We start from the raw sequence: 20,918 nt of genomic DNA, 5'->3' as shown, positions 1-20,918 counted from the left end.
CAAGTCAATATTTTACCGATTTAGGAGTATTTTAGATAAAAAGTTAATTAGGTTCGCTTGGAAGGTTCGCAACAACAGCCTTGCAGGGAAGTTTACTGCTTTAAGATGGCGGCCGTTACTAACGCCCGCATCTAGTTTTTTGTAGATGTGCTGGTAACGATACCGAAGCTATAATGCATCTATTCCTATATAAATGATATCTACCCTAACATAATGTGGCTTGTAGCAGCTTTTCGGCAGCAGTCAGGTATGTTGTTTTTTTTTTTTTTTTATCTCGTGGCATGAGTTGAGCTAGAGCCGTGAGTTGAGCATTGGCGTTACCCGAGGGGCCGGGTAATGAGAAGCATGATGTTTAGCTACTCTCGCTCCGTCCCTAATTGCGTACCGAAGACCGCGCGGCGCGCTGAGCGTGTCGTACTTCTGCTTTACTTGGCATATTTCAATAATCGGAATTTGGATGTTTGTGAATCGTTCTCGAATCTTCCACGGCCGAATCGCGAATAATCTAAGAATCGGAAATTTTGCACACCTCTAGTATGTAGCATACAATTAATATTATTGTTATTCACTAATCTTTATAGACAGGATAGCAAAATTATTAGGTTTTTTAATTACTTCTATGTATTTGTGACCTTGCAGCATGCCTGAGCATAAAGTAGCCAAACCAGATGACAAAAAGGCACCTCAGAAAGAGTGACCTCATACACATTTACACTGATGGGGTGATGAAGGCATACAAGGTCCCCTCTGGGCAAGAACTGCAGGCCTCGAGCAAATTAAATCCCACTATGGAAGCCTCCGAAGCCAGGTGTGAGGGGGCCCCAAAAGGGACCCGACCCTGAAATAACCCACATCACAGAACTAAATGGTCACAGACACCTTCAGGGCAACAACAACTGAGAAGGGGAAAAAGCATGATGTGGGTGTGGATGGAATTATTTCAAGGAGTCAAGTCTGGGAACCTGCTCTTACAAAATGTATGCTCACTAGATGCAAGTGTGAATACTTTTTCCATCTTTCAAGATAGTTTTATTGATTCATGAGGGAGCTTTGAAAGGCACTCCAGACGGAAAATTTCAAGGCTGCCTTCCGTACTTTTTGGAGCTGGCTCCAACTTGAAAGACATCACATCACCCTTTGGGACTATTTAAACTACGCACAGAGATTAATCTAAAACAAGCAGATAAACATTTGTGTTGTTTTGGTTTTTCAGCTACAAGACAACAGCCTTCTTATGTGTGAACATTCTCAGCAGTTCTCATTGTGGATGTTTTAAAATGACAAAGTTGTCATGTCTCTGTAACAAGACAATTCTAAAATGGCCCATGATTACTCCTTTACTTACTCCTAAGTAATATAGCCAACTACTGTGCTGCCATGTAAATCACAACACTTTCATGCATTTTTGCAAGTCTGAATGAACAGGGATTCAGCAACATGCTAAAACACAAATACACATGGACCTACACGCACGCAAATACAGAAACAAACCTTCTTAAGAGCTTAGTTTTTTGTGTTTCTGTGCATGTATAAAAAGCCCAGGCCTGTGACCCTCCAAACCCCATCATGTGGGGAATCCCTATGACGTACGTCTACATTTCATTCAGTTGTCACTTGTAAACCATACATTTCCAACCTAAGCATGCACATCCAAGCTCATGTTCAACGTTTTACAAGAGAGAGAATGATTGTCCTACTGTACTCTCAATGCTCTGCAGCCAATCTCAGGAACTGAGATGAAGAATTAAAACGGGTGAACTGGGGAGCGTGCTAGTGTGCTTACATTTCTCATTTTGATTTTGAAATGCAAGGAGGAGCGATTAGTGATAAAAGTGTTTTGATCAGAAGAGGGAGTGAAATAATAAGAGAAGTGATCACATTATTCATCACAACTTGACATCAACATCTCCTCAAACCTTGGAGGCTCCAAATAAAACCTCCTCCTCAACCTGTCTACAAACAAGAAAAACATTATAGATCAGGGCTGACAGAATCCAAGCAGGGGTCATGTTCATGTTTATAACCCACACAAGGGAGGGCAACAGAGGTAACTTGTCACTGACATACAGACAAGGTTAACACTTAGAGATGTTGCACATGAGGGCCTGTGACGCAATTAGGGGAATAAACGCAAAGGGGCCCAAGAATGAATATGGGTCAGCTAAAGGGTGACTCTTGTTGAAGTGATGTTCACTAAAGGTATGGCATGAAAGTGTTTGGCTGATGTAGTCACTTGTGAAGCATCTTGCGCAACACATATCAAATGTGTTTTTTTCCCTGTATATGTCTCACAATTTTGTAATGTTGATAAAAACACATAAAATGCTGCGATTGATTTAAAAATCTAATATTTAGCACATGTTTTGACCTACGGTGGACGCCGTGTTTTAAACGCATAATGGACGCTCAGGGTGATGACATAGAGTGTCACTGGTCACTCGTCGAATACTACCGGGTAAGTGCAATTCCTTTTACACCGTTTTTTTTTCCTACTCTCGTCTTATCTCATCCTGTCTTTCCTGTTCATTTTGGCTTTTGCTGCTCGTTTTGTGAAATATCGACTGTGCTATCATGCTCAGTAATGTTCCTTTCGGGTTCAAATTGAAAGTGTTGAACAGATGACATATTTATGTCTATAGAGTCATACTTTGGAAGCCCGGCAGCATAACCATGTGACGTCACCGCCCTGTGCCATCAGCAATAATAGCGACCTACTAGTTAAACTAATTTTACAGACTTTCTAAAAACATAAACATCAAGAGGGGTTTCAATATCAAATTACTTTAACTCATAATAACGTTTATCTTTTCAGAACTACAAGTCTTTCTATCGGTGGATCATTTTAAGTAGTAGATCAGTAAAATCTAGTTAGAAAGAAGAGCGTCAGTATGACAACAAATCTGCCTTTACATGAATAATAACATTGTTTTGATCGACAGTTCTACTACAAGGAACTAAAAGTCTTCCGTGGATCCCTTTAAGAACATAACGTTTAATATGTCTTAAGCCTTAGGTTTAATATGTTTTATTTATATTACAAGGACTGTTTAGTGCCACTTTAACAAATTGTTTTGGAAACTTTTTTAGTATTCTTTTAACCAGCTGTTTTAACTTGGCCAGCCAGTTTTAAATGAGTTTTATGTTTTGGTTTTGAGCATTGTTTTTAACCTGAATTAAAAATTGTTAAGGTCCCTAATTTCCCTAATTTTCTAACAGTAGTAACAAAAACAAAATGCTGGTCCAAACAGAACCCTCGCACGCTTGTGTAGATCCGTGGAATTTAGCAAACCTTAGTTTGATCACTTACAAAACAAAGCCAGCTTGACACAATTGGCTTAGGCATATCAAACAAAGTTTTTTTTCAAAAGCGCGACAGATATAATAAACAAAATACAAAAAGGGTAGGTTTTAGCATCCTAACAGTTTTTAGGAGCTACTTAAGCATATAGTGTCCTCATAGCAGGAAGTGAAATGTCCCTGACCTTGAGTCATCCACTATCTGGACATAAAACATGTGATCCGTCACCCTCACTACCAGGGGACTTATAAATTACTCAGCCACTAAACTAGGCCTCAGCATTGCTTTATATGTTTTTTCCATGTGAGAAGGTCATACAGCCAAGGTATCAATTTACAGAGTAAACATAAGTTTCTGGAGTGGTTAAAGGAGAGACAAGTGTAAAGGGATTGATTGGTAAAGTCCTCCTCCAGACATGAAAAAAAAAAAGGTGTGATCGTGCAAGAGAAAACCGAGCATTTTCTTTTGTACCTCTGAGGATGTAATTCTGGTAGTTTTGGTCAGCTTCAGCACCCACTTTGATCAGGCACGTCAGTCCCTCAGCAACCACAAACTCATGCACTAGATCTTTGTCATCCTAAAGAAAAGAGAGAGCAGACAATGTAAAGAACAATTCAATAGTCCAAGGGTGCTGACTACATTTGTAAACACAGGAAGGACTTTGGAACAAATGGTTAATGGGATTACACTTGCATAAAGCTTTTCTACATTCAAGTTACTCAAAACACATTGACCCTATTTGCTCATTCACCTACTGGAAAAAGGAGCATTCAGTATCTTGCTCAAAGACACTTCGACATGGTCACCATGACAAACTTTGGGTTGTGGAACTACTACTCAATCATTGAGCCATGCTGTCCCCAACAATAACCCATAAGGCACTAAAACTTGCTAATTCTTGCTCAAAAATACAATCATCACTCTGTGAAATTGTGTGCAGTACGGTTCTACGTTGCCTACAATAAAATACAGTACATAAAAAGAAAGGAAATTGTTGCAGATAACAATGTACTGTGGTATCTGCAATAGTCTGTTTGTCACTAAGTTTAAGGCTGTTTTTTTGGTCTGAATCAATCCATGAATTTGTAAACAGTGCCTATGTTACCCCTAGTTTTGTTCGTGTTTACACAGTTAAATATTTAAAGCATGCCAAAATCTGTTACCAAAACCACATGATGTTACTCTCTTTTCTTATCGGATTGAAATATTTATATGGGAAAAAAAAAGTTTATATATACGCACAGGTGAATGATAAACACTATCTGGATTTAAAATGCAGTTTGTTTCTAGCTTCAGTTATGTTAAAGTAGGCTATGACTCGAACATCAGTTATGAAGCCATTTAAACATCTTTGCATAATCTGGTAGCTAAAAGCCCAGGCTCCTAACATAAACCTGTATGGCCCTTAAGCAGTTTTAAGCATATGGGGAGCAAGAACTACTCAACATACTGTGGCAGAGCTAAGCTTTCTGACATCTGCTACATATGAACGTGATAAATTCAATCACATTGAAGGCGTCTCTGTTAAATCAACAGTCTAATCTATTCACTAGCCACATGAAGTTACATTAACATAATGATATTAATTAATATTAATAAATTGATGTATTCTGTTAGCTGCCAGTGCTATCATAATGTTTTTTTTTTGCTACTGTGCACACGATATATCACAGGATTTGAATGAGGAGGGGGCTAAAGTGAAGTTGAGAAATGTATAAACTCATGTGGTGGTGGCTGGAGTGGACTTTGCTTGAGTGGCTGTTAGAGGTGTGCATCGGCACTGCCCTCACGATTCGATTTGATTACGATTTGGAGGGCCACAATTCGATTCGATTTGATTCAGAGGGGCACGATTCGATTCGGTTCGATTCGGCAATGCATCGTGATGCATTAAAGCCTGGGATGAATTAAAATTCTAAAGCAAAGCATATTTTTCGTGAATCATGAGGCAACACAAACGGTCAGACATTAAACAACTTTTTATTGGCTCTTGTGTCACTCCTGGTTGAAGTCAAATGAAAATACTTTCAGATATACTGTATATATAGTAAAAAAAAAAAACAGATCACAGGAGACCAGGGCTTTCTCTTTTTTTACACACAGTAGCAGCCTTTAACACTGTGCAACATCTGAACTCCTGAGCAAAATCAGTAATAGTCACTGTATTTTAGTCACAACACCCCATCAATAAAAATATTCAAGTAAATATTAAAGAAAAAAACAAAGAAAATATTGTAGTGCAGCAGCATCTTTATCGCAATATCAATCCAGGGATCAGTTCAGTTGCAAACAAAACATCAACTAAATTGCATTGTAGAACAAAAATAAAATGTAGGCCTAGCCCACTATATATGTGCAATAGAGGTTAGATCCTAAAAAATCCTGCCCGACACGACACGGCCCGCTGGTATTGAAGCCCGACCCGGCCCGAACCCGTTCAATTAACTAGATTTGCAGGCCCAGCCTGAAAAACCAGATATTTTTATTTATTTATTTATTTTTTTTGGATTGACGCGCAAAAAAAAAAAAAAATGCAGCAGCAGCAATTTATTTTCATTTCTTCGAGTTGGCAGAAAAAAACGCAAGTTTTCTTAATGTTTAAATAGTCTACATATTTTATTATTATATTTTTATTATATTTATTATATTTTTTTTTTATATTTTTGATTATATAAAAGCATTTACACAACGAAATAACGCTGGGAAAGTTTAATATAAAAAAATATATAAACCTTGGGTTTTGCAGACACACAGTGGAGAAGATTCAAAAGGATCACATTTGTGTTGCCTTTGTGTGCATAAATATAAGTTTCTTTCGTAACCAATTCTCAGTTGGCAGAAAAAAACGCAAATTTTCTTAATGTTTAAATAGTCTACATATTTTTATGATCATTATAAAAGCATTTACACAATGAAATAACGCTGGGAAAGTTTAATAAAAAAAATAAAAATAAAAAAAACATGCGGGCCACGGCGTTCACACGCGTGCACAAGCAAATGCACAATACAGAGAGCCTGCTCTCGGTTTTATCCCTTTTTTTTTTTAATTTATTTATTTATTTATTTTTTTAAATAATTTATTAGTCCGGAATGGTGGCCCGACCCGACCCGACCCGACCCGAACGTGAATGCTTAACATTTTGGGCCTGACCCGACCTAAAATTCAGGTCGGGTCGGGCCCAAAATGTTTATCGGGTTCGGGCACAAGATCTAACTTTTAAGAGATAAGACATAACAATGGCTGAAGCGGAGAAAGAGGGAGCGAGAAAGATTATTGATGCACCTAAGACATTGAAAGTAGACATCTGGGGACATTTTGGCTTCTACGAGGTTGGTGGGAAACTTGACCAGAGTTATGCGGTGTGTAAAAAATGAAACATGAGAATAATAATACAAATGGGGAAACCAAATCCGTTGCATCACCGGAATTGCGCAGGGAAGATTTTTGAACGTACTTCTATGTTTTAAAATGTGCTGAATCGATTTGGCTTGTTGCCCGCATCGAATCGAATCATCCATGCCCCGCATCGGGATGCATCGCCGCATCGATTATTGTTGACACCACTAGTGGCTGTTATATTTTAAGAACTACTTATGAAAGCTTCTTTTCCAGTTGATTTAGTATAAGTCCGAACCAGAACTGTTTGTTGCGTCCAGACGTGAAATACATTCAGAACACACCAAAGGGAGTTTGATTAAAATGAACATCTGTAAATAAAGGGTGCTATTAAATTTAAAAAATGAGCAAAAGAGTGAGAAAAATTGCTATAGTATCAATGGCTTGGTCGTAGGTTTGGTCTCAAAATGGTCCAAATAAAGGACTAGCTAGCTAGTTTGACTTCATTGTTCCTTGTGGAGGCTGGCCTAACCGCAGTAGTTTCGCAGGTTAGCAGATAGGTTGGACTTTCAGTAGCAAAATTAGTGGTTTTTCCCCCACTTCCACAACATTGAAGTCCTTTTACATGAATTACAGTGGCTGCTGCTGGCCGAAAAAAAACTTGTAATATACCTCCTCTCCAAAGGGGGTGGAGGAGTTGGCATGTTGTCGACATGAATCTGTTGGGGCTGCATGAGTATGTGTGTATGTGTCTTTGTGGCAGGACGGGGGGGCTTCAACTCATCAGCTAACTAAATATTCGTTTGGGGGGGAGGGGGGGGGTGGACCAGCACATTCAGCAAGTGAAAAGGGATAAATCTAAGTCTAAATATGTTGAAAATAATTCACATAATAATAGTAGGGTCTAATCTAACATTACAACATATGGGAAGACAATCTAAATTATCTATACAACTGAACTCTTTATATAATACAAATAAGGTTGCATAAAAGTTGGTGGGGGCAATTTGAGCATCCTGAAAAGTTGCTAGTGTTATGTCCCTACCCTCCTTATGCAATCCCTTGATCAATTCCTCTGTCATGAGAACACAACTTGGATCAGAAGTTCAGGCAGCACGGTTCTGGCTTTGGCATTTAGATTGTTGAAAGCAGAGCTCTGCCGAAAAATCCTTAGTAGAATGGATTCCAATTTTTTGTGTTCCTTATGAGCATCACTAAGTCAATGAGGAGCCAATTTTATTGTATATAGAAGAAAATATATTTCTCTGTCGAAAGTTTTTCACCCAGCAGGGACAGCAACGGTAAATCACTGCATCAAAGTGAGTGAGCATATGTAGGAAACACATTTCAACAGCTTGTCAGAGGCATCTCTCTTTCAGTCACTATACACTGAGTGCATGTGTGGCTATAGGTGAGTGTTGGAATGTAAATGAGGAATCTAGACTTTTAACCTCCAGCTCATGCAGTTGAAGTTAACATTGACCAAGTGGTTCAAAAGGCAACTTTCAAGTGCTGAACCATATAGTGCAAATGTATTAAACAAGCACTAAAGTCATGTTCCAATTTTGAAGTTTTTCATGTGTATGATGGGAAAATGGGAGTGTGCCCTGGTTAAACTGTGTTAGTTAAATTGTTTTGCAAATGGTAGGTTTTGAAATTGGTCAGCGTGTCATTTAACACTGTGCCTGTAACAACAATAGGATCGGCTATATTGTGTGCCACGGGAGAGGTGGGACTTCTGGCGAAAAATTTTATAGAGACGAATATTTATCTGTTGAACGCTAACATTTTTATCTGTGTGCTTTCTCTGTGTCACCGTATTTGTCTGGTGCAAGAAGCGGTAGGCAAGAGCTATTATTTGTTAGGATTTTACATTAAATTTAGGCAAGGGAAGATTTATATCCCCCTAACATTTGCCTAATAATGAGCTAACGTTATTAAGTGGCCTATTGATTGGGGAATGCATGTCTTACATAGAAAAAATGTTTCTTCTATAATTTTTGGGGTTATGCTAACAATGCTATTAGCTTGAATTAGCTTACATTTTTCGGATCTTCATATTTGACCTCAGGAGTGAGAGCACTCTCTAAAGGCCTGTGTATTAATCTTTCTGGTATTTAATCTGTTGAACACCGAATTGCAGTTCTTCATTTTAGTACTCGATAGTAAAACAAGCATTCAACATGAAAGAACCGGGAAAGGTTAATATGGAACCTAATAACTTCATGAAAAGCAAATTAATGTGTGACATCATCCTCCCCAACCTATTTGTCAAGGGTGTAAGACTAATCAAGCTGCACGACAACGATGATATGCTGAAAAAAAGGTACGAAATACGTTAAGTTTTTGATTTGGGTTTATTAATTTAAAGGTGTTTTTCTGAAATGGTGTTTCTTTTGACTCAAAAGATGTTTCAAATTGGCTACAACGCACTGTTCGCAAACATTAAAATATTGTCATTTGATTTGGGTAATTGCATTGTATCATTTAAAAATGTTCAACAACTGTAAAACAAGTGAGTTTATCCAGCTTGTTTAAAGGACTCTTTGTTGTTTTGGCCGTTTTATCCCCAATGACAAAACCACATGCAATGCTCACATGTCAGTAACATTGTTATTTAAAGCCGAACTGGAGCATGTTCTGATAAAACATTCAGATGGGAGTGTGGAAGACGGCAGCGCAACACTGTGGGGCCATCAAAGCGCCTTCTCTCTCCTGGAGGAGTTTAACCTACTTCCATAACAGCTTTAACGTATACACGTGATTGTTATGACCAGTGTGGAAGCAGAAGAAAGCAGCTGCTGCCAGGGGTGAGTTACCTGAAAGATTTGCTTGAGGGAAAAGAGGGCTCTTCTCAGCTCCCTTCCAGTGGAGTTGTAGAGTTTTTCTGCATGGAAAGCAAAGGAGAAAAATCAGTCACACATGTGGAATCTTCCAATGATGTTGTCACAAAATAAGCGGAGAACAAATAAGACACATTTATTTTGTCCCACCATAATAGCTGTGCCAATGAGCAGTGGGTTTAAGTGTACTTTTTAGTGTGGCCATGAATAACAAATAACTCCATTGTGTCGGAGGACTTTCAATAGCAGCAATTATTCCTCAGCATCTAAATGTGAAAAATATGCTGCCAGACAAAAGTCCGCTCAAAAGAAGAGCAGACGCCACATCTGTGCAGAGTTAGTGAGCAGTTTCCTGCTGACAGTGCTGAATCTGCAGCTTGCTATTATGCAAATCCATGGCAGAAATACCACAATGGCTATGAAACAAACGGTTCGTTAATCAGTTGTGGAAACATGTTGAAAACTGTGTGGGTCCTTCTAATGGACGCGAACATTTCCTGCGACAACTTTTGGTCATCTGTCACCCTGGGAGCAGACCACACAGCTGCCAGAGAGTGGCAGTATTGAGCACATCTTCAAGGTCCCATCATGCTCTTGAATGCTCTCTGACTCAGCAGAAGTGGGTTAGTGCTGCTGGAGATACAGCAACAGTCTAATGTGGCGTCTGCTTTCCCCAGCATTGTTTATTCAGTATTTTTCATTATGGATGCATATTTTATATTGAAGTCTAGATGGGTTCACTTTAGAAATATGATGACTTTGTCAGCACGGATTAGACAGGCTCTCTGTTTAGCACTCTCGGTTTGAGACTTCACATCTATGCTGGACGGCAATAGACACACACATACCCTTGTGTGTATGAGAGACTCTTCTACAAACAGCTGCTGCTAATCCCATTCTAAAGTGTGAGAAAAACACACGACTGGTGCATAAGATTAGGATTCATAGCAAAAGGTTCCTATTCATTATTGTTGCTGGCCATCGCAGCTAGACAGCAAATCCCTTTAGCGGATGAACGGAGGGAGAAAGAGAGTGGATGTATGTTGGCTGCAAGTTCTGTGGGCACACACAGCCTCCTCCCAGACACTGGACCAGACAGAATAAGCAGGCTGGGTTTGATGTCTTTATGGTGCCTTTCCAGTTTCCCACCAAATACGTATGCTTACTGATGCAATGATCGTGCAACATCGCACCACTAAATTCTTGAGTAAAAAGATGACATAACACAGATAGGAAGATCCTTTTTAATGTTTCTCCTCTAGCACTATAAGCAAATTAATTATACCATGCAAATGATTGGGTAAATATAATCAAAAATATATAATAGTGAATCACTAGCATAAAAATAAACAAGCTATGCAACAAAATACACATTGCGTAAATCTGTACAGTTGTTACTATAAGTGCGTTATGCTGTTGGCAGTTTGACCATGGTGCAAAGATTGTTCATTTACCATCTATGGGAATACTGAATAGTTATAATTAGAACAAATGGACACACACAGCACTTCCACTTTTGGTCAAAGTTACCAAGTTAACATGCCAAAACATACTGACAGGAAACATATTGAAACTCAAAGTCAAAACCAATTGCTGGCTGGAGCCTAAGGGTGATCTTGTCTTTGAAAACTTAAAAGGTTTTCAATGACAAATATTAGCACTTACGTAAGTATTGAATATACCTGTTATATAACCACATATTTTTTACACATTTAACAACAGAGTTTTTTTTTTCAGGTGTCAGATTAGCTTGTTACATATTGACACCAGAAACTGAAAAAACTATAACGTGGTGCCGTGCATTAGGTTCACTGAAGAAACGTGTACTGTAAAATTTCTCACTCCTCCCTGATGAATTCTTCCCAATATTTAAGTGTAAACTGAAAGCAGACCATATGTGGTTCAAAATCTGCATATACAATTTAAGCTTTATTTGTAAAAAGCACAAAAAGTGCTTAATCAGTACTGTACGTATATAAGAAAAAAAATCAAAACAGGTCAAACAGGCGAGATATGAACCTCAATTCAAACAATGAGCTGTGTGTATTTGTGTTAATGTACTGTATGTGTAAGAATGTGCGTATGTGCAGCTCTGTGAAGGCTTAGACTTACTTGCTGAAATCCAACATCCCCAAATGCAAACTGTTTTTGACCACTTTACAGTCTTTCCTTAATTCTGATTTATGATGCGATGGTATTAGGTACAAGTGGATCAGAGCTAAAAATGCTTTGCACAGTCAGTGCCATACATGGCTGGAATAGCTAATGAGTGAGGATGGTCTTTTATGGAAAATAACAAGTCACAGGCAACAGCATTGAACAGCAAATAATAAATCTGGACACTGAGCAGTGTTGGGGATAAATGTGTTTCTAAATAACAGAATGTGCCGTAGCCTATTTCTGATTTTGCTTATTACATTGTGTTAGCTCCAAGGCAGTGGCGAACCGTGAGCACTACATCTGGGCCTTCACAGTAAAACAACACAAAACCAAACAAAAAACATCTTCCTAGCAACAGTTAAGACCAGAGGTAGTAGACTAGACCTATTTTGAAATTCAGTTTTCAGAATCTCCTTGTCAACAGTGTTGTTAATCTTACTTTAAAAAAGTAATTATTTATAATTACAAATTACTTCTCTCCAAAAGTAATTGCATTAGTAACTCAGTGACCTGAATGTAAGAGACTTGGCAAAGTAACTGGTGATAATTTGCATGTTTTGTTTTGTTTTTCCTAAAAAAAAAAACATAGGTCACACTATGTCAAGTTTAAATATTGCCAAATGTATCACATTTGATACACCTAAAATGTCATGATTTTGAGACTAATTCAGAATTTTGACATTTCTTTTTGGAAAAAAAAAATGATGGCTGCAAGTCAACACATGCATCTGCAGGTTCCATGAAAAAAACAAACAGGATTTAGCAAGGGTTATAGATATCTGAGCTTTTATTACACATATTCATTTTGACTTTTCTTTTTACAAATTTGAAAGAAAGGTTTCATTAGGACCTCATTTTTCAAATTTTGGGATTCTCTGATAATTGCTTCATATTGCTGGCATTAAATGGTTAAAAGGTTTTTCGGACAATTGGCCCTAGCCCAATTCTTTACCCTAATTTATCCTTTACCCTGAATCAACCGTTAAAAGTTAAAATTGCTCCCATTATTGCATTAGTTCCCTTCTGTCTACATTTGACATGTGGAAGTTTTAAAACTGTTTCATCATTTAAAGATAGATTCAACTCAAGATTTTGCCGGTTTAGGAGAATTTTAGATAAAAAGTTACTTAGGTTCGCTAGGAAGGTTCTCTACAACAGAGCCTTCCTAAGAAGTCTACTGCTTTAAGATGGCGGCTGTTTACTAACGCATCTAGTTCCTATACTGTACATGTTGCTAACGCCGCCGTGTCCGTCATTTCGCATCTAGTTCTATACATATGTGATAATTACCATGTCTACCATATCTACCACATCATGTGGGCGTAGTTTGTAGGCTATTGGCTGCAGTCAGGGATTATTGGAGCCACCTAGGATCGCGTTTGCTCGGCGTCACTACTTTTTTGCCTCCTCTCTACTCCTGTTCTGGTCTGTTGTCTCAGTGAGTCCGTCTCCCTCAGACTTCTCGCGTCATTCTACCAATATAATAACGCACGCCTTTCCATTAATTAGACTACTCACTACTGAAAAAAATAACGCCGTTATATTCCAACGCTGTTTTTAACAAAACTGCTTGTCAATATGCTAACTTTACTTCTACTTTGTATGTTTTTGTATTACCACATGAAGTGTGATTTTGGTAAAGAGCTTGCCCTCACGTTACAACTCAATATGAAATGTAATTCCCGTTGTCACATACTTGTGTAAGCTTGTGTACCAGGATTGGAAAGTTACACTCTACAAAATAAAATTATAAAACAGTTAAACATGAAAAATAGATAAAATTATTGCGCTCATCAAAATGTCCACAACAGCACTTATTTGATAATCCAGATTGGATAATATGCTTTCAGGAGAGTAATTCTTCAGTTGATGATTTGAAATTGACAATAGACACGACTTGATGACAGTGAGGATTAAATGTATTGATGTACTGAAATTAAATACATATATTATACTGTATTTCATTTTAACTGGGTACTTTTTTGTCCTTTTTGAAGGCTTAAAAGGCCCTGAAATTCCCCACTTCTGCATGGGTAACGTTTTAAAGTAGGGATGTCCTGATCCGATCATATGATCGGAAATCGGGCCGATCATGCAATTTTTTAGGGAATCGGGTGAAAATGATCGGGTTTTTAAATCAAAAAATTATATTTATGTTTTTCTGATTCATGCTCGTACTGCACCACAGTCTCTCACCCTCCCTCCTGCTAAGCAGTATGGCCAAACTGTCCAGCTTGCGTTTGGTACTTAAATTTATTGATGATTGATAGGTCTGTAGCTTTGATCTTGTCGGAGAAGCTCAGTAGCTCTACGATCAAAGGCACAAATGTGTCAGTCATTGTTAAACTTGCATTAGTGTGCTGTGGCAACTCATAAGTGAGAGGTTGTTCTGAGCAGTGTGCACGTCATGAGACTCATTCAATGAAGCATTTAAAAAAGACAAGCATTTTTCTGTGTTATTCTTGTTTAAAAATAATTCACATCATGAAAGCGGCATGGTGGGACAGTAAAATGATTAGAACTTTTGTTCAAAAAAAAAAAAAAAAAAAAAATATATATATATATATATTTTTTTTTTGGTATCGGATCGGGACTATATATCGGCATATTCTCAGAATCAGATGACTCCGGCTCGGGTGGAAAAATATGCAATCGAGACATCCCTATTTTGAAATTGAAAGTTTTGCAAATATCCTGTGTACCGAGGGCACAAGCTGAACACAAATACTACTTTTTATACAGTGGTGCCCTGAGCTACAGGTTTAATTGAAACCTGAACACAGTTTTGGCTCAAAACACTTCTCTCAAGACTTTTCTGAATGAAATGAACAGAAATACTATTGAATTGTTCCAGCCATATACAGTATGAAAATGAAATATGTATAATGCCAACATAAGGTGGCCAAACTGTATGGCAAAACAAAATTAAATAAATAAAAGTATGGATACACTATTGTGGTTACGTAAATGTACTAATTAATCATCAATAAATCTATTTAATAATTTGTTTTAATGGGTAAAATCATAATATTGCACTGTACCTAAGAAAATGCAGATTCATCAACCCTTCCGCCATTTCCATGTAAAGTGGCAGAAACATAAATTTAATAATTAATCAGTCTATTTAATACTTTTTTAATGGGTAAAATCATAATATTGCGCTGTACCTAGGAAACTTCAGATTCATCAACCCTTCAGTCATTTCCATGTAAAGTGCCAGAACCCAATCAAATTTAAAGGAAGCTTGATTGTGGTTAACTGTCTCGTGAATAAATAATGTTGCTCAGAAAAATAATTAAGATTCCACAAAGAGTAAAGTAACATTATTCACCCTTCTCTTGCAGGGCAAATTAGGTCTGATTTCTGCTAATCTCTTGAACTTTTGAGACATAAGCTAAACCACAGAGGTGACAAAACAATTTCCCCAAATCGCAGCACCAGCCTGACTTTGCCTTTTCCGTGTTTAAATTTAGAATCTTTGACTGAACTTCACAAATATTGTAAGTAAATCAGCCAATATTTAACTGACACCCAGGCCTGCTTTCCAAATTACTGTGACTGGATCACAGCACGTTCCACTGACAGTGATGCATCAGTACCTGGCTTGATATTTACTGGACCTCAGTAAACCCAGAAGCATCAGTGTACAGTTGCGAGTTGTTCCATCTTCGTGTAGCCTCAAGACGTATCCTCTCCTTCTTAGCCCTTTATTCCGGACGGCAATAAAACTGTCTGAAAGTTATTCCTTCCCAACACTAAATAAGGCACATCTGCAGGAACAGACAGATCTTTCCCTGTTCCTGTCCATGGTCTACCCTCTGATGAAGCGCTAAGAGGCCCATCTCCAATGAGGAATAGCTCAGTAGAGATTAGTTCCATCCCGTTTGGCATAGGTACACAATGAAAAGCTGGGCTTTTTTACAAAACCATGTGTTTCTTTATTCGTAGAAAAAAACAAATCAGGACCCTAACTTGAACAGTCATGTTAACCTAAAACCATCGGAAAATTCCAACTTAGTAGCATTTGTCCTTTTATTTATTTATTTTTTCATTTTAAAATGTATTTTAATAATAAAGCAAATCTCGGAATAAGAGCCCAAACAAAATCTAAAGCGATAACACATGTTTGGGGAGGATCAAATATCATTTTGGCTTCATCTTTTGTATGACTGTGCTTAAATCATAACTGAACTGGATAATAAGCCTTAAACATTTACAGCTTGATGATTTAGAATATATAATAAATATTTTGATATAATAATAGGTTGAGTATAATTATATGTTTTCAAAAACTCATCCTACCACAAAGTAAGATGCGCTAGAGAGAGAGAGAGAGAAAAAAACAAGCTGTTCTTCTATTTATTCAGTGCGCTTTCACACTAGACCAAGAGGTCCAGGGTCCAGTTGGAGAGCTACCTCACAGCAACACTTGCAAATGAGTTGTTGAAAAGGTGCAGCATTCACACTGCGTCAACCAAACTTCCTGAGTAGCATGACGTGGACAAAAGGTGCACTCATTGATGGGATAAAAAGAAGAGGAAAGAGCTTGGAGCATCACAGTGTGGTGCTGTGACACTCCATGTAATGTAGCATAGCATAGCAAGTCGCCTCTCGGCCAGCGGCGGAGTCGCTCCCTCCCAACTCAATGCCGAGCGAACTGGAGTATAGAAAATAGGGGAAAATTAAACCATGAAAGGGAACCTCGTGTTACCCCAAGTCACACAGGCGCGATCGCTCTTACTTTTTGGACTGTAGAACCCGATTCGGTGTATCAAATGTAACTGCTTAGCACAGCACACACATTTGGCCATGGCTATTCGTCTGTCATCTTGCATTAATGATTTTGGATAGCGTGTGTGCTGTACCTCCGCTTTCAAGGATGCTCTGTGTGTACCGTGACAGCCTGGAGCATCACAGCTCCAGGCTGTGACGCTGCACATAAAGTAGCAAAAGCGGGCCTTGCTCCGGTTGCATTCACAAGCGAAGCAGGGTGCGCTTAAAACCGGACCGAAACCCACGATTTTTGAGCGGACCGGAGTTTGTTTGTTTGGTCGATTCGATTCATTCTGATGAGCATTCACATTTACAAAACAAAGTGGACTATCTGAGAAAAAGAACTCTGGTCCATTTAAAACTGACCAAACAATGCTCGTATGAAAGTACCTTTATATAGAAATTAAACGTATTTGCTTTATACTGATTAACCAGCTGTTTTCTCTGAAATTGCAAAAGTCACATTTTCTGAAGAGCCAAATTTTCAGAGGCGCAAGGTGACATAATTTTCACATGTATACTGTAGTGTTCTCAGCTATTCACACCTTAGAACAGGAAACAAACTATTTCTGCAGACCTCCATGTTAGCGCTAAACAGAAAGAATAGCTGCAATTTCAACTTGATTCACATGTAGGAGCCTACAAATTCTGAGCCTGTTCTCAGCAGCGTGAGTGAATTTGAGTGGACTCACTTAATGAAACATTTAATGAAGGCAGGCGTTTTTCTACGTTATTCCTGTTTTAAAATAATTCACATTATAATGGAGGCCCAGTGGGACAGTGATTACCACGTCCACCTCACAGTTTTGGGATCATGGGTGCAATCCCGGCTCCGGCCTTCCTTTGTGGGGTTTGCTTGTTCTTCCCATGCCTGGGTGGGTTTTCTCTAGGTTCCTGCAAAATCCAAAAAACAAAAACAAAAAAGACGTGCATGGTATGCTGAATAAACACTCCAAATTGTCCGTAGGTGTGTGTGAGTGCATGAGTGTGTGTGTGTGTGTGTGTGTGTGTGTATGTTGAGTGTCTATATGTGCCCTGTTACTGGCTGCCAACCAGTTCGAGGTGTACTCTGCCTTCTGCCTGGAGTTAGCTGTGATAACCTCCAGCACCCCAGCACCCCCACGACCCTCATGAGGATATGCGGTTCAGAAGACGAATGAATAAAGGAATTATATGAATGTTATGGAGACTGATTAAAAGTATGGAGTTAAAGGTGATGCAATTAAAGAAGTGGGTGTCTTATACATGGCCAAAGTCAGGCTGGCTTGCCATACCAACACATTCCAGCAAGGGCATTCCAAGGCACAGGTCATAACATCAACCTCCTAAGATGTCCCCAACAAATAAAAATCATCTATGTGAAGTAAAAAAACAAAAACAAAATAAACATCATAAACTAGGTGGTTCAAAGGGCAGCTTCATGAATACAATGCTCTATGTCTCTAAAATATTTCCATGCACAAGACAAAAAAACAGCATTTGACAACATTGAAAAGTTCCAGTTACAGTATGTTACAGTTGGTGTACACACACAGGCCTTGTCATTCCCCATTTAGCCATTCTGTCTCTAGTTATTCTGTTGTTTTTACTGCTAACATTCAAGCCCTGAGGGTTTGCTTGTTTCTGGAGTAGCCAGGGGAAATAAAATCCTCCATCTATGCTATTATTTCCAAGAAGTTTTATTGCAGACTGAGCCGCGGCAACATCAATAAACTCTTGCCTCGCCTCATTGTTAATCTTATGAATCGCAATCAATGACAATGAATGTCATGACATTTTCTCGGTCAGGAGAGTTATTGGTGGATTATTTGTAAGAGGGGAAGGTTGACCACTGATTAAGATTGAATAATGTCATTTGAACTATAGGAATCTGGGATGCAAAAACTCTGACCATACCACCATTAACTCAAAACCAAAAATAATTAAAAAAAAAAAAAAGTTGATAGCTTTTCTGTGAAGTAAGTAACAGCAGGCCACTCATTGGTTGAGATTTGTTATGTCGCTGTAACTTTGAACAGATGAGAACAAACAAAAAAACAACACATTCTGAAGCATTATATAACCCACTATCTACTTTTTGCACTTGTCTGTCTTACTGTTTGCTGCCTCCTCGGCTTCCTTTATTAGAAAACACTGTTCTCATTCATTGTTGTTGCTCAGCACATAAAACTAATGTTTTCAAGTTCAAAACACACCCCCTAAAAAGAAAAATAAGATAAAGAAAGTATTAATTTTGTTTTACTTAGTGTAGTATCTAAACAAATACTATTGTAACTTAAATGCAACTGATTTGCAAGTACTGAGTAAAAGATGAGCAACTCAATTACTGTTAAATCACGCGATCAACAGGACAAATAAATGCCTTGCAACGTTCCTGGAGGTTTTAAATGCTAGTGAAAACAGTTTCCCCAGACTTTCTAGAAAAACTACAAATAAATAAAAACAAGTAGATAGAATGTGGTTTTACGGCTTCCTGACATTGGGGTGTGTAAAATATGCCACAAGCCATGAATAATCCCTGTTGGCCTGATTGAAGTTTGAATGAACAGTCAATAAAAAGCAGATTATCGAATTTAGGTGGAAATCAACTGGCAGAGAGGCAAGTCCGACTAATAGGCCACATTTATTGTTCATCTTTGGGTGACAAGTAAAACTCAGAATAAGACGATGTTTGCGCCAATATGTAATATCTCTGTCCATCCATAGACTCTTTACAAAATGCACAAAGGAATAAAGATGTTCATTAATTTGTTCCTGTTGCCTGGAAATGCTTTGGATGTTATGATGGAAGCCATATGTTGATGATGGTTTAGATTAGCGAAAACTGAGACTGGCCACACAGACTGAAGAAGCCTCTGTCATTGCGAGCCAAAGGAAAGTCTCACAGGACAAAAGGGCGTGAAAGTCTAAGCACACAAAAGCAGAGGGAGAGTGGGAGAGAAACGAAAGCCCAAACAAGTAATAAACTGATCCATAATCCGAACATAAGCACCCACAAACAGACAACTCATAGATGACATTTTTCAGAAAATATTATTCTTACTACGATACAAATGTACAAATAAACCACCCTGATTTTTTCAAATGTTATTTCCCTTACAGATGTCGTATAGCTGGATTTTCTCAACACATCATGTGGAGGGGCAGGGTGTCTGTAATCTCATGAGAGTGGAGAACGCAAGGTTGTGACACTCAAGCACGCCTTGCCCAATTGATGACATACCACAGCCAAATTTATATAAACATAAAACTGGTCCCACAGAACTCAACAGCACCCATTGTGCCCAAGTGGAAATTGGGTTGTGGTGTTTATTGATGTGTTTACATTTGGCATACGGTAAAAGTTTATGTTACTGTCTGTCACAATAATCCTAGCTGAAGGCAGAAGTGACATTTTCCTATGAGTATTTTCAGACTCTTTTTCATCAAAGAGTTCTTAATAAGACTTCTTATGGCAAGCTAAAGCTCCATGGCTTTTGCCTATGTGTTTTAACCACACATCAAGATAGTATCTGAGGCTGTCACCGTGAATGATTATAGTAGGTTTGGGAACCTATTTGACTGTGAGAGCAAATAAAACCCATGAAATCGGCCCAAGGCAGAATGTACATTTACCACTTTTCAGGAAAAAAATTAGATGATGAGAAATCATTTGGCATTGGGTCAAATTTACAGGGCAAGTGCAAACACGGTGAATGATGTCATGCGAGAGACGTAGGCAGATTTACCAGCAGACGCAAATATTTTAATATTTTAACACGTCTTGAAGGTGTGTCACAATTCCATTGTCTCACCATACACAAAATGATCATGAGTATAACAATTTTGATATATGGCGGAAAATACAGACAAGACAAAGAGCAGTTTCTGCTCTTGCAACCCTCTTTAAAATAAACTGCTGTATTTTAAGCCAAAAAAGCTTTTTTTGTTTGAAAGAACAATATGTCTATATGCTGCCATATCAGATTCATGGCACATTAAGCCCCCGAACTATTTTACATTTGTCCGTTTTACCCTCAAAACCCACGTTTACGGACGTCGCGCAACCGCTTTTGTTTCAACCCAGCCATAAAACGTAGGTAATTAGTTATATTTATTATTCAAAATGTCTGTCATTTTTAGCTTAGAATCATTAATTGACGTCTAATCTTTCGTTTAAAAAAAAAAAAAAAAAAAAAAATTATTCACTCGCATATTTTAAACTTTTAAACAAATTACGTCACAACGAAAAAAATGGTGTCTGTAAAAAAGTCACGGACATCTACCTCATAACTATTGCTTAATCGCATTTTTTTTGTTACTATCGCATTTTCTACGATATGTTAGATGATAAATAATCGATCCAAACAAAAAAAAAAAAAAAACATTTAAAAGGGTAAATATATGAAAAAACATCTCGACCACTCCTTGATGTCTACGATTTCCACATCGCGACCCTTGTTATATTACCATGTTTCATCCATAAAATCCCCCCAAAATCCAGCTGTGGCCATTCACAGCTGTGTCT

The 20,918-nt window shown here is 38.1% G+C and overlaps 1 protein-coding gene across 3 annotated transcripts in view; it reads right to left on the bottom strand.

The window, feature by feature from the left end:
- The window catches only part of fhod3b (formin homology 2 domain containing 3b), a 173,097-nt gene that overhangs the window by 60,334 nt on the left and 91,845 nt on the right, over positions 1-20,918 (bottom strand). For all 3 annotated transcript variants that reach the window (XM_057834776.1, XM_057834777.1, XM_057834779.1), the window contains exons 4-5: positions 9,455-9,522; positions 3,770-3,875 (exon numbers count right to left, since the gene is read on the bottom strand). In XM_057834776.1, the coding sequence (XP_057690759.1) occupies positions 3,770-3,875; positions 9,455-9,522 (174 nt within the window). The remainder of the gene's footprint in view (positions 1-3,769; positions 3,876-9,454; positions 9,523-20,918) is intronic.

The sequence above is a fragment of the Corythoichthys intestinalis genome, chromosome 4, assembly GCF_030265065.1.
Source record: "Corythoichthys intestinalis isolate RoL2023-P3 chromosome 4, ASM3026506v1, whole genome shotgun sequence".
Lineage (NCBI taxonomy): Eukaryota > Metazoa > Chordata > Actinopteri > Syngnathiformes > Syngnathidae > Corythoichthys > Corythoichthys intestinalis.
This window is presented reverse-complemented; position numbering and strand designations above follow the sequence as displayed.